General features: G+C 43.5%; 1 protein-coding gene across 1 annotated transcript in view; it reads right to left on the reverse strand.

Annotated features, from left to right (window-relative positions):
- Positions 1 to 1,096: 1,096 nt before the first annotated feature.
- Positions 1,097 to 15,311, reverse strand: part of LOC308300608 (receptor-type tyrosine-protein phosphatase U-like) — a gene marked incomplete at its 5' end in the record, with an annotated part of 51,543 nt that continues 37,328 nt past the window's right edge. Inside the window, 3 exons of the mRNA XM_080744479.1 lie at positions 1,097 to 1,275; positions 2,423 to 2,558; positions 14,641 to 14,798. Coding sequence (XP_080600605.1) covers positions 1,213 to 1,275; positions 2,423 to 2,558; positions 14,641 to 14,798 — 357 coding nt within the window. The 3' untranslated portion in view covers positions 1,097 to 1,212. The remainder of the gene's footprint in view (positions 1,276 to 2,422; positions 2,559 to 14,640; positions 14,799 to 15,311) is intronic.

Below are 15,311 nucleotides of genomic sequence, written 5' to 3' on the forward strand. Positions count from 1 at the left end.
TGCACTGTGAGGTTGTAGATCCATTATTTTTGGCGTAAGCCGCTGATGCACAAACCATGCATGAATCTGTACGCAGTGGAGCCACTGTTACCATGAGTCTGTACAGAGTCAGAGAGTCACTCAGAATAAGGCAGTTTATGGTGGAGATTCTCTCGGTGTGTGTGTGTGTGTGTGTGTGTGTGTGTGTGTGTGTGTGTGTGTGTGTGTGTGTGTGTGTGTGTGTGTGTGTGTGTGTGTGTGTGTGTGTGTTAGAGTTATCCATCCATCTTCTATGCTTCTCTGGAATGGGGTCACGGAGGTAACAGTTCCAGGAGAGAATCATCCAAGACTTCCTTAGTTTAATAATAATGATGTTTTTTTTCTTCTTTTCAATCAATTGTTTAAAAACCTTTTGTAGTGGAAATGCCGGGGTAGCCTCTGGATCTACAACCATCCATTTGAAATGAAACGGCAACCCCAGAAAAAACACGGAACAAGGAACAGATCCCACCAGAGCCCATAGCGATACTCCGCTGTGCACGGAAACGCTAGGCGTGCGACAGATTAGTCCAGAAGAAAAGGCAGAAGGAAGGAGGTCCCGAGAGAAAAGAAAGGGGAAAAAAAATATCAAACATCACCGACAAGAAGGAGGAAATCACGGCTGTACATTAAAGGTTAAAAGTCACTATCTTCACAGCTCGGGTTTCTTTTTTTTCCTGGTTCTTTCTCGTCCCACCGCACCCGTGTTGCCTTCCAGACCCAGTGCACAGCAGTAGAGGATGTAAACATGTTGCTATCCAGACCCAGTGCACAGCAGTAGAGGATGTAAACATGTTGCTATCCAGACCCAGTGCACAGCAGTAGAGGATGTAAACATGTTGCCTTCCAGACCCTGTGCACAGCAGTAGAGGATGTAAACATGTTGCCTTCCAGACCCTGTGCACAGCAGTAGAGGATGTAAACATGTTGCTATCCAGACCCAGTGCACAGCAGTAGAGGATGTAAACATGTTGCTATCCAGACCCAGTGCACAGCAGTAGAGGATGTAAACATGTTGCTATCCAGACCCAGTGCACAGCAGTAGAGGATGTAAACATGTTGCTATCCAGACCCAGTGCACAGCAGTAGAGGATGTAAACATGTTGCTATCCAGACCCAGTGCACAGCAGTAGAGGATGTAAACATGTTGCTATCCAGACCCAGTGCACAGCAGTAGAGGATGTAAACATGTTGCTATCTCCCTTCAAAGCAGTCCAAGTACTCCAGGATCAGGTCGTAGCAGAACCGGTACTGGTCCTGAGGAGGACAAACAATAAAAGATTATAAATAAAACAAGATTGCAGGACGGGAAAAATAGAGTTGTGAAGCTGTGATTTGGAGGTTCAAGACAACACACACTGTTAGATTGTTGCGTAGAAACCGCTTATCTCCATATTGTTTGAAAATGTATGTCCTACCTGATCATACAACAGAGCTACAGATCCTCAAGCTCGAAACGCGGCTCAAAACAACACATTTTGAGCTTTTAGATCTGCTACTTTTGAATTTGAATCCAGAAAAGTAACAGTTTTGGACATATGAAGTTTCCAAGCGACATAGATGAGATGTTGAGAGCTGTACTGCTATAATGTTACTGCTTCCATTGGTATGGCAACATGACTGGTGTATTGCACGTGTGCAAAGCACCAGTCATGTTGCCATACCTTATCAACAGTCATGATACATTTATTTTAAGAAGTACATTCTATTTTTTCCCCCCGTTTCTACGGTTTCTTGGGCTGGATATGGCAGCCTGGAACGGTTGTTCAAGTGCAGCTAAACTTGGCATGTTAGTAAACGTGCCACAATTAACAATAATGAATTGCACCTGTGTGTGCAGCTGACCTGCGGAACCTGGGAATATACCATTTTATCAAGATGGGGAGAATACAAGTGTGGAGAATATAATTATAATACCTTGTAAAAGTGACCATTTTGGTAAAATTTTGCATTTGTAGCTATTTTTACTGTAATTTAACAACATAATAACCAAGTAACTTTTATTTCCCCCACTGGACCCAGGGTATGGCAGCTGCATACCCCTGCCATACCCAATTGACGCCCCTGCATTCAAGTGTGCATCAGGGTCCTGGTACAAAAAGGTTCTACAGCTGACAGTTTCCGACACCTGTATTAAAGATAGTTAACAGGTTGTATGACGATCAGACAGGCAAGCATTCACTCACCACGGCCAAATCTCTGCAGGGCCACGGACAATTTAATCAAACCACCCCCCACCCCCATTGTCAATGATTTATGGCCAAAAAGGTTTAGAATTAATGGTGCCACCATTTGGGCGATTTCAAAAATAACTTTACCCACATGGTTCATCAGTATTATGAAACATATCCTCTGAGTTCTGTAATACTTTTCTTTTTTTGTACACAAAAAAGCCCCGTCTTACCAGAGACTCCACCATGTTGGGTTTGGAGTTGCGTAGCGTCTTGACAGCATAGAAGATGTCCACCATGTTCTGGTAGTGGATCATCTCCAGCAGAATGGTGCAGGCACAGAAGGTCCCACTGCGGCCACCACCGTTCCTGGCCAAAAGCACAACGTCATAGACTGTCAGTGACACCAGTGATGTTACTAAGTTTTCAATGTAATGGGTCCCGGGACCCACAGGTGGTCATTCAAATGGATCCCAGAAAAGTTTTACGAGTCCTCAATACAATGTTTTCAAGCGCTGTGAGCTTGTAGATCGGCTATTTTCAAAATGTTTGCCTATTTCTTATATTTATTTTACAATTTGGCTAATGTTTGAACTTAGAACTAGGATTTCTAAATACACTAGGCTACAGACACCCATTTAATTATATTTATATCAGTGGGACCCCAATTTATATTAAATGTTAAAATACTAGAGTACAAATGGAACAGGTCCATTTGGTTCCATTTGTTCACCGAGTTACAGACCCATACAGTTCTATTTGGTTCCTAACTATCATTTATCTGGGGACCCCCTGGAACTCTCTCAAGGACCCAGGACCCCACTTTGAGAACCACTAGTGAAAATAGATTTTAGCTGTTCCAGGTTTAACTGATAATACATCTTTACAGTGTTTATCTTACACAATACATTAAAAAACGAATTAAACTATCTAAACTAATACAGCAACTTAAGTAGAAGAAGTAAATTATTTTAACATGGACTCCAATGGAGGCGCATCCCCGGGACCCCAGGACCATGACATGAATGAGTCCCTGGGCGACTTGAATGAGTTCTTAATGCGGGATGCGCACGTAATGACATCACTGGTGACACACGAGCAATCTTCTTTATGGTCCTAGAACTGACACATTCCTCTATTCATGGTGATATTCTCATTACAGTTACTATGACTGGTGCAATGCAATAACAGTCAGAGATGCACGGATGGCTGTTAGAGCCACGGATGCCGTGGATATCCGCGGGCGGGGGGATGTGGGTCACAAACATTAACATATTAATTAATAGTGGATCGGTTGCAGGCTTGTGAAATAATACATCATGAGGAAAATATTAATGTGTGTCTCTTCTTCCCATTCTGTGAATTCCAAGTCCTGCGGTTCTCGTCTGCTGTCACATCAACATGATGCGTCTTCAACAGGAGAGACTCGTCTGCTGTCACATCAACATGATGCGTCTTCAACAGGAGAGACTCATTACAGCCACATACATGAAAGAATGTTGTCTCTTCATCATGATGAAGAAACGACCTCCACACTAACAGACTCAGGTCCTGATCTTAGGTTCATTCATTTATTTGATATACTTCTGCTCAGGATTAACTACACCATTTTAGATTAACCATACCGTTTATTGCAATGATATTTAGTTTGGCGGTGTAGCTCTGCTGTGATGAAACAGATTATCTGCTCGAACATGAGACATAATCTGATGCACATAACATTGAAACTTCAGTTGCATGATTTAAGACATCATAATCCATAGAACACAGAACGATCTGTAAACAATACATATTAACATAAGTAACTACATTTTACAGGGAGGAGGCCGGGGAGGTGGAGGAGGTGGAGTAACGGCTAAACACCAAGAATGAACATAGATCAGGGAACTGCTTAACACTTTGAGTGCCAGCCCCCCCTGCCCCCCGTCCCTTACCAGTGCCACCATTAGGTCCCATTCATTTCTGCCCCAATTCCAGGGAATAAATTGGAAATGATCCGATATTCACATCGGAACAAAAATGGGAGGTTTGGTAAAAGAGGATTTTTTTTTTTACCAAAAAAATTTTGGAGTGATTTCGGTGAGCGGTTTTGGAGATAGGTGCTCGAGAGTGCGCACTGCGCAAACCAGTCAATAACCTCAGAAATCTAGATTCTGAGATATTTGAGTTCAAAGAAAAAAAACTTTAGGAAGCCATAGCAACAAATTGGTAAATGGTAACGGAACACAAGTACCCTTGACAGAAAGAATGACATGCCTACTTTCATTATGTGCAAAAAAAGTTAAAAAAATATTGTACCATCGTCTAGTTTCAAGGGGGCAAAGTGAAAAAGTATGAAATGACTCAGAAGGTAGAAATTGCCTTACATTTTGATAGAACTATGCACTGTGAATTCACTGTGTTTTTACCTGGTCTAGAAGGTCAGGAAGACAAAAAGTCAGAAAAGCGATGTCAACCTTTTATTTTATGGCAACATCGAACCCTAACCCTGGTGAGTACCTCACACATCCAGCATGAACATATTTATGTTCAACAATATTTACAAATATTTCCAAAAAAAAAGAAATCACAAATATGACTTCACAAAAATAAAATATAACTGGATAAAAGTAAAATAAAATAAATGTGCAGCAAGTAAAGAATAAATAAAATAATATAAAAGTCAGTACTGTACTGTACTGTATTCTCAAAAAAAGGCATTCAACAAGCCAACATTCAGGAGTCAAAGGCACCACAAATAAAGGTCAAAGATGGTACTGTTCACCGTGTGTGTGTGTGTGTGTGTGTGTGTGTGTGTGTGTGTGTGTGTGTGTGTGTGTGTGTGTGTGTGTGTACCTCAGGTGCCTCAAAATGGCCTGGTACCTGTTCCTTGCCATTGTTCTGGGAAAGTACGGCATGGCAATGTTTTTTTGACCACTGCATGGCAATCTCCGGCTTGTGAACGATAGCTGTGAGGAAGAGAAGTCCCAGAAAGTTCTTCAGCTCCCCTAGAGTGACATTGGTCCAGGCAGCGAACCTACAGTGTGTATGACCTATGCCTGACTCCTCCGCTCTCGCTATCTCCGCCATCATACTGTCCTCTGCGTTGTCATTGGTCTGGTTGCAGATCGGGCTCCCATCCTTCCTCCATCCAGTCAGACTCCACGGGCCCTGTATATGATAGAAATAAATACAAAATACTAAATGAACGTGCTTCTGTATAATTTGTATGTTCTTTAGCAAAGGCTGTCGCACAAAAGTAGTGAAAACAGCAGATCTACAAGCGAGGCGTTGTGTGCTTGTAGATCGGCTGTTTTCACTAGTCTAAATAATTTCAAATGTATATATGTATATATACGTGGCCACTGAATTCTATAGGCTCTGCTTTGATACAAATTTGATACAGATTTGAGATCGATTTGATAGATTATTATGTCTCACACACACACACACACACACACACACACACACACACACACACACACACACACACACACACACACACACACACACACACACACACACACACACACACACACACACACACACTGATTGTATTACTAAACTATCTATCTAGGTATACACACACAATAAAAAACTAAACTATAAAGAAATGTATTCTTACTGGAAGAAGTTGGAGGAACTTCATACACCTACTACAAACCATGGATTGACATCTAGACCTACTGCACATACAGTATGAAACAGAGCTGATACCTTTATGTACTATGAGGAAAATAATGCTGCTATTTGTACCCTGTATATATATAAAACTAGACCAGGTCAACCTGGTTGTGCCAGACCCCGGTTCTGCCAACCCTCTGGGCCTATAAATTTAATGGTACATTTATAGGCTGTCTGTCCCTTTATAGGCTGTCTGTCCCTCCCTCATGTCATCATCATTTGTGACATTGTGATGACATGAAGGCTTTGTCTGTCGGTCTATCCCTCCCTCATGTCATCATCATGTCATCATCATGACCATCTATGGAGAAAAACCGGACAGACCGACATTTGCTTATGTAGGCCTACCCATTTCATGGGTCTGGCAATGACAATGCGACATAGCATGTTCAACTGTTTTTTGCCAGACCCATGAAATGGGTAGGCCTACATAAGCAAATGTCGGTCTGTCTGTCCTGGTTTTCTATATAAAGGGTATATATGATGATGACATGATGATGACATGCCTACAAAAGGCATGATGTCATAAATGATGATGACAGACAGGGGGTCTGGCACAACCAGGTTGACCTGGTCTAGTTTTATTGTATGTGTGATACTTGCTTTGGCAATGTAAATGTATGTTTTCTCATGCCAATAACGCTCCTTTGAATTGAATTGTATATTACCAAATGCACCCTACGTGGAAAAAAAACAATAGCAGGTCAGGCTTATTGACATCGGTTATTGATTGATTGAAGAATGTATTACAAGCTTGCATTAGAGTAGACCTACAGATTCATGGCTCATTTCCACAGGAACACACTTTATGCATATCATACAGTGGTGTGTTCTAGACTTTTTTTGAGGGCATACGATCAGCTACTATTCGTTTGGCCAGGGCAGACGCTATAGTACATAATCCCTATCAAATACGCTACTTTGAAAGGTTCACGAGGGCAGACGCCGTTCATATTTTATTGTTCCTCCATCACGGAGGTATAGAGGCAAGTCGGGCGAGGTGTGGAGGGTAGTCCCCGGTGAGTCCCCAGAACACAGCACTGATCTCATATAACATTGAAAGACAGACAGACGTATAGAACATATTGAAACGTAAAAAGCATAGCTTTATAATGCTTACCCGGTTCGCTGATCGCAGCACACCGAGCGACCGGGTCGTCCTCCTTGGCTAAGTCCACGCACGGCCTCATTTGGGTGTATTAGCGCCCGCTGCAACTCCGCTCTCCGGGGCCATACCTATCGGTGCAGCCGGTGGGCGCCGTAAGATGATACACTGCTCCAAACAGCCTGCCTCCGGTCCGGATCACCGCCGTAGCTCCTTTGTCCACTGTGGATGGCTGGCGACGTTCCTTGGCTCCCCCGACACAGCAGCAAAAACACAGAATTCTCTTCAAATCGCCGGCATCAGCGTTCAACGGCATCACCGTTCATCCTCACGCGTCGCCTCAGTCAAGTCCCAAACGCAGCCGTGCAGCAACAAACGAAAGTCCAACTGGTGCTTCGGGTTTTGATTATGGTCGGTGGCGGCGCTGGGCAGCAGCAGGCTGCGGGCTTGGTGGTGTCCACGGCCACGGGGCATGGTTCGGCTGCCTGCTTGGTCTCCATGTGCGGCCATGACTTGCTCTCTGATCAGCGGAGGTAAAACCTCTACCTTCCGATCTCTCTCTCTATCTCTATCTCTCTAAATAATACTACATCTAATGATTTTATAACTAATTCTAGCTCATTCTCTCAATATATCTCTCTCTCCCTCTGATTGCTGTGTCCGGACGGTAAAAGTCACTACACTCGTCTTTGAGACCCTTGTTTCTGGGGGGAACCGGCCAATCAGCATGCTTGAATTTGGTCACATAAGCGTGTGATGTCATGCAGGGGCGTCAATTGGGTATGGCAGGGGTATGCAGCTGCCATACCTTGACAGGGGGAAATAATAAAAATGTACTTTTCATCGTGCCTGTTGCTAAGGTATGGCAACATGACTGGTGTCTTCACCAGACACCAGTCATGTTGCCATACCTTAGCTTGTTCTGAACTGACGCCACTGAATTGTCATGCATGACGACCGTCCCATCGTCCAAAAGGGCTGTATCTTGGTTACCGCATAGATCCAACACTGTACTACTGTAATATGAAAAAAAAGCATCTGGCGTCATATGACGCCAATATTATTTTCTGGCATCATTGCCAAGGTCGTGTCGGACGTCATATGACGCCCTGGCACTGAAAGTGTTAAATAGACAGCTTGAGATGCATTGTGGGTAAGAGGGCGTATGAGAATTAGCTTGTATCCAATGAGAATGAACATGAGGTGACAGACTGCGAATGAATTAACCAGGGAAGACAGCAACACCACATCCTGATTCCTGCCTTCCGTATATAAAAGAACATCCGCAGGCTCAATGTTCTGTGTTGGTCTTCACCTGGTACACATACTGTAGGTTCATACAGTCAAACTGTTTGGAGGAAGCAGTCCTAAAACCCTCTTTCATCCCCAACCAAGAACAAGACACCAACGACACGTGTTCCCCTGTGATTTAATGATGTTTGCCTGTTGTGTCCACTGCGTTCACAAGTGGACTGGAGGAGCGGTGTCCATGTGGTTTCCTTTTACACAGAGTTCAGAAAAGCAGCCTACTGCAGCAAAAAATAAATAAAAAATATGTTTGCATTTAATTTCAGCTTCTCATAATGCTGATTAATAAGTTATGTTTGTGTGGTTGCTGGTGGCTGACGGAGAAATAAATAATTCAGTCTGATGATTTATTGTACACTTGGACTGAGGTGACGTCAGAGCCCATGTGCACCTCTCTAAAGCCCCTTTTCCACTGGCCCAACACCACACCACTCCACACCACACCGCCCACTTGTGCCAGGTTTTCCACTACAAGGACCTGGGTAGAGTGGTGTGAAAGTGGTACTAAACGTTGTACTAAATATTATCCAATCTAGAGTAGGTCTGAGCTAGGCCAAACAGGGCCAAACACTTTATAATGACTGTTCACTCACTGACTTTTCATTTAGACCACCAGGATATAGTTGTAATACATGATAATAGATTATAATGTGTTATAACCACTATTATAATCTATTATTGCGATCGTCAGGGAGCAGTTTACTATGAAAACCTCCACCGGCCGTCCGTCCGTCCGTCCGTCCGTCCGTCCGTCACACGTCACACGTCACACCTTTGCCCTGCTCATATCTCCGCATCAGTATGACATCACACCACATGTGTACACAAACCTTTGTGTACGTTGCTGTGGCAACAGTCTGTTGTTGCTGGTCTGTTAGAGTATGTTAGCAACCACCTTAGCAACCACCTTAGCAACCATGGTTTTACCCTAGCAACCAACTGTTTACCCTAGCAACCAACTGTTTACCATAGCAACCATGTTTTTTTACCCTAGCAACCAACTGTTTACCATAGCAACCAGATACGCAGAGCAGGGATCTCCATATATGGGCATAAACAGGTGACATCACACTGATGTCAGATACTCAGAGCAGGGATTTCTCCATAATATATGGGCATAAAAGGGATTCTGTTAGGGATCTCCATATATGGGCATAAAAGGGATTCTGTTAGGGATCTCCATATATGGGCATAAAAGGGATTCTGTTAGGGATCTCCATATATGGGCATAAAAGGGATTCTGTTAGGGATCTCCATATATGGGCATAAAAGGGATTCTGTTAGGGATCTCCATATATTGGCATAAAAGGGATTCTGTTAGCTGTTAGTGATCTCCATATATGGGCATAAAAGGGATGCTGTTAGGGATCTCCATATATGGGCATAAAAGGGATTCTGTTAGGGATCTCCATATATGGGCATGAAAGGGATTCTGTTAGGGATCTCCATATATGGGCATAAAAGGGATTGTATCCCAGATGATGCCCTGTTAGGAGATCCACACTAACAGAATCCATATATGGTCCTACCGACAGCTGCTATAAGCCAACCCTGGCGATAAGGTCTGAGTCGAAGAAATGCTTCTTTCCTGGCTTTATACTGTAGGGCTCGTTTGTGTATTGTATGACATCACGCCACATCATCGGCTGAGGACTGTGTGATGTCATCATATCTCCATATATGGAGACATAAGTTGCTCATGCCCAAAAATGGGCTGGTGAGGTCAGACTTAGTGTGATGCGTAGGTTATCTCCATATATGGAGATTCAACTTCAATGAGTAACCATGGCAAACTGTCAACTGCCCGTATGTCTTGATAATTGGTAAAACAAACTTTTGGCCTATTTGTGGAGATAAGCGACCAACGGTCGCTTATCTCCCGATTAGGGAGTCTTACTGGTAGTGTATTATAATTATCCTAGTAACACATTAATATTTTATAGTGTATTATAATCACAGTTATAATCCATTATAGTGTATTATAATTTAGTATAGTTGGAATGCAAATTTATATTGTATTATAATCACAGTTAAAAAAGTTCAATTTGTTTCTTACCGATAAGGGTACTTTTGTTTAATGGAAAATGTAGATATTTTTATGTGGTGCGGTGCGGTGTGGTGGTGTAGTGTAGTGTGGTGTGGTGTGGTGTGGTGTGGTCTGGTGTGGTGTGGTGTGGTGTGGTGTGGTGTGGTGTGGTGTGGTCTGGTGTGGTGTGGTGCTAAAGCTGCAGTCGAAAAGGGGCTTATTGCACCTTGTCAGAGGACTTGGTGCAGCAGTACCCTTTCTCAGAGTCCTTGGAGGCCAGTCTATGGCGTCGGTATGTCATAATGATGACACCAAGGATCTCCATGATAATAGTATTTGTGGATTTATAGATGTGACCACCTTCACACCAGCCAGCACCATCCCTCTTGTCCTTGGCAAAACACACACCAGGTTTTATATCCACCCTCTTTCCTGAGATATGTGGGGACATTTATAGATTTATTAGTGTGCTTGCCCTAACACACCGTACTTATCCGATTTTTTTATTCCCACAGATTCAGCGCCACACACTCGCGCCATATGTCAAATCGACCCACTTCATCGGGAATCGTTTGCTTGCATGTTCTGTAGAGAAAAGTTTTATAATTTAATTTATATTAATTTATGAATTAATTAATTTTCCCCATTGACTTATATATCCATATATGGAGCTATATCCATGTCTGGATGTCAGATGAATTGGCCAGCTCCATATATGGAGATCTAAGTGATTCCGTGGTCCCAGTGGTGCAACCCACAACTCGCGTCGGCGCAACCACACTTGCAAAATTGCAAATTTTGTAGTTATTAGTATTACTAGATGCTGGGCCGCCCTTCGGGCGGCCCAGCATCTAGTCGGCGACCTGGCCAACTCGGGAACGATGTAAATAGGGAATGAATGCCCCGCCCTTTAATGCAAACCCCATTATACCTGTTGTCATAGGACCCGTTTTGACCATCTGTTTGCCTGTGTCCATTTATGCCCATATATGGAGATATCTGTATCTGTCTGTCTGTCGGCGTCCATTTTATGTCCATATATGGAGATCACTGCAGATTATGAATGCCCCACCCTTTAATGCAAACCCCAATATACCTGTTGTCATAGGACCCGTTTTGACCATCTGTTAGCCTTTGTCCCCACCCTTTAATGCAAACCCCAATATACCTGTTGTCATAGGACCCGTTTTGACCATCTGTTTGCCTTTGTCCCCTTATGCCCATATATGGAGATCTCTGCACACACAGTACCGGTTGCGGAAAACTCTGATGTCAGACATCAGCTCCCCATTCGGGGATTCATTTTATGCCCATATCTGGAGAACGCGCGTGCCGGTGGGAAGAACGGTTCTCGAGATTCACATACATACATACACATTCACAGAGATTTTTTGTTGACTCATGCGGCGTACGTGATGTCAGAGCCTTTTATGAAGTGATGTCACAATGAGTCAGCGATTGTGCCGATTTCCTCAGGAACAGCCTGATGTCAACAATCAGCTCCGCGTAAGGAGATTCCGAACGTTTCGCGCCGCTTCGGGAAAACCGCATGCCGAGTCGGGCCGAGGCCCGGCACTGCACTCCGCGCCGCGGCGGGGAACGCGCGTGCCGAATCTGAAGCCGGTGGGACGAACGGTTCTCGAGATACGCGGATTACATACACACAGAGATTTGTCGCATTTATAGATAGATTATTAGTTTCCTATTGACTACATCTGACATTAAAATGTACTGAATGCAACGTATACATGATATGGATTTATGTAATCAAGTTCATGTAATCAATATTTTCCAAATAAAACACATTAATAGACAAAGATCACCCTGGGCTTGTTCTAGGAATGAAATCAGCACTGATAGGACACTGGCTCCTGTGGGCACACTGTGTCTTCATAGAGAAATGTTCAAGTGACAAACGGCCACATTAAGCCACATCCTGCCAGAGGTACAGTATTGTCCAGCTTATCATAAATGAAGGCCACGATGATCGATAAACCACGGCCACACTTCCTCCCTGCAGAGGGTGAACCAGAGGAGGGCGGGGCAGGGCAACACCCAGCAGCCCAGAGCAGCAGCTCAATATGAAGAGCATCAATCGTCCTCAGAACCCAGGCCTTCTGTATGAAGACATCATTGATTTCATCTCCATAATCTCTGTCCCCGTGGTGGCGGCCAGCGCGGTGTGACAGCGAGTGAGTGATGAGGGTTTGGATGATGATAGGCAGGGGCGTCACACCAAATTCTGGGCCCTGGGTACAAGGATTCACTGCGGGGCCCCTGTGCTTTAACTATTGAAAAATAGCAGATATGCAAGCTCGCAGCGCGGCACTCTTGTAGATCTGCTATTTTTGAAAAAATCATGAAAATCTTTGAATATTTCAAATCCTTCTGAGGTTTTTTGAAAAACCTATGTTTCTATGTCAGTGGAGCTCAAACCTTTTCATGTGAAGGACCCCCAAAATGGTATGTATTTGGCCACAGACCCCCCATCTCAAAATATTGAGTTCCAGGGACCCCCCCCCCCCAGAAGCAAAATTTGAGTTACAAATGTTCGCTTAACAAATATTCAATTCAAAGATTTGCACACATTTTCACAACTTTTCAAAAATAGCAGATCTACAAGCTTGCAGCTGTGAGCTTGTATATCTGCTATTTTTCAATAGCTAAAGTATAAAATAATTAAGGCCCCTCCACCACCTTGGGCCCTGGTAACTCAGTCCCACTTTCCTACCCCTTGTGACGCCCCTGATGATAGGTGGGGGGTGGGGGGCTTGTGCTGGCTGACCAATGAGCTGCAGTAACCATTCATATCGGGGGGGGGGGGGGGGGGGGGCTTATGACAACATGAGAAATACAGCAGGACAATTACGGTAATAACTAGTGTGAGTTCTCAGACGGAGTTGGGACCCGTAGCTGACAAAGACCGAGAGATTTATTTGAGACGAGTTGAGGGGTTATTGAGAGACTCTAATAAAGAGCAGTCCATTACTGGACGGTCAGTTAATCATGCTGGTCAGCATGGATGATCTGTACATTTATAAGAACAAAACTGACCCTCTTATATTCTGGAATATTATGGGTTTTGCCTACAGTAGCCTGTCACAATTATTACATAATTACCCAATTCTAATCGCAATATATTTTATTTGCAAAATCGTCATAATCATTTCCATGTTAAAAAAATATTGAGATAATTTCATACATTTTCAGAAATAGTGGAAATAGCAGATCTATAAGCTCAAAACGTGCAGTGATGTGACACGCTTTGAGCTTGTAGATCGGCTATTTCCACTATTCATGCTTTTTAGATGGGGAATGACACGCAACAGCAAAGGCCGTTGGGATCGGGACCCGAACCCGCAACACGGTGTCAGGCATCAGAGCCTATGTGGTAAGCAACTGGACCGCTAGGCCAGCGGGCGCCCCACATGTTTTTTTTAAAGGGTAACTATTGTATAATTGCAATATTCAGGGTTCCCACACATCTTTACCAATTAATTTCCAAAACTTTTCCAAAACCTTTCCAGAATATTTTACCAGATTTCCAGGACTATATAACAATAATTCAGCTCCATAACGAGTCGCTTACTCCTATGCACAATGCCCAAAGACAGGCAGTGTATGCCAGTGGTTCTCAACCTTTTCAGGCCGTGACCCCCGAAATAATCATATTTGAACTGTGGACCCCGGCACCCTGACGAGCACTTAGAGTTGAGGAATTTTGTATCTCATGGTTTTATTGTGAAAATAACCGATCTCCATGTTCACAACGCCTCGCTTTTGCGAGGCGTTGTGAGCATGTAGATCTGCTATTTTCACAATTTCTGCCTCTAATATTTGACAATTTGGCCAATGTTGAATTTGTCATTGCAGAGGTATTAACAAAATCAATAGCCAAAGACAATGCATAGCTATTTTTTTCCAGGACCTTCCAGGACCGTTGATCAATTCCAAAACTTTTCCAGTACTGGAAAAATATTGTTCTAATTTCAAAATATTTCCAGGAATTTCATGACCGTGGGAACCCTGAATATTAAACTGGAGGGCCGTGCTTTACCGTGCCAATAACCACGGTAATGCATGGCACACCTTCTGGTGTAACATCGCTTTACCGTGCCAATAACCACGGTAATGCATGGCACACCTTCTGGTGTAACATCGCTTTACCGTGCCAATAACCACGGTAATACATGGCACACCTTCTGGTGTAACATCGCTTTACCGTGCCAATAACCACGGTAATGCATGGCACACCTTCTGGTGTAACATCGCTTTACCGTGCCAATAACCACGGTAATGCATGGCACACCTTCTGGTGTAACATCACTTCCAGACGTCAGGTGACTCACAGGCAGTGCACCACGGTGCGTCCCTCTCCACTCTCCCTCTGCCACTTGTGCACTTGAGCCAGCAGGTTGAGGAAGGCCTTCTTGGAGTCGGGAACGTCACGGTACGCTGACCAGCGCAGGAACTGGAACTGGCACACCACTAGGGGGCCCTCCTGGAGCTGAGAGAGGGTTAGCAACACATACACCTGATCAATGAGTGTGTAATGTGTGTGTGTGTGTGTGTGTGTGTGTGTGTGTGCGTGTGCGCCCTCCAGAGTAATCACTGAAAACTACACAACTCAAACCTCTGCCAAAGTGGTCTATTAGCCCTCTAAGACCCAAAAATAGAAATACTTGAAATATATTATATTTTTTTCAAAAAATCTTTTTGTAAGGTTTTATAGCCATAAATCATGCTCTAATTTACATATGGGGGAAATTTCTCACAATAATAAAATATGTACATGTTATGGACATTCTAATGATCATCAAAATTTTACTTATGTTTTTGAGAGGAATAGCTTCAGTGAAAAAGTGAGATGTTGTTCGTCAAAACTCTGGAATGTCAGCCTCTGTGGGGGGTATTTATATGCAAATATTGTGGCCAATGGCATTGCAATACTAAACAGAATCCAATGGTGATGTTTAGGTGGTAGGGGGAGCTAAAAATAAAATGATTTAAACCTTTTTTT

Source organism: Nannobrachium achirus (genome assembly GCF_963921795.1).
Source record: "Nannobrachium achirus genome assembly, chromosome: 2".
NCBI lineage: Eukaryota > Metazoa > Chordata > Actinopteri > Myctophiformes > Myctophidae > Nannobrachium > Nannobrachium achirus.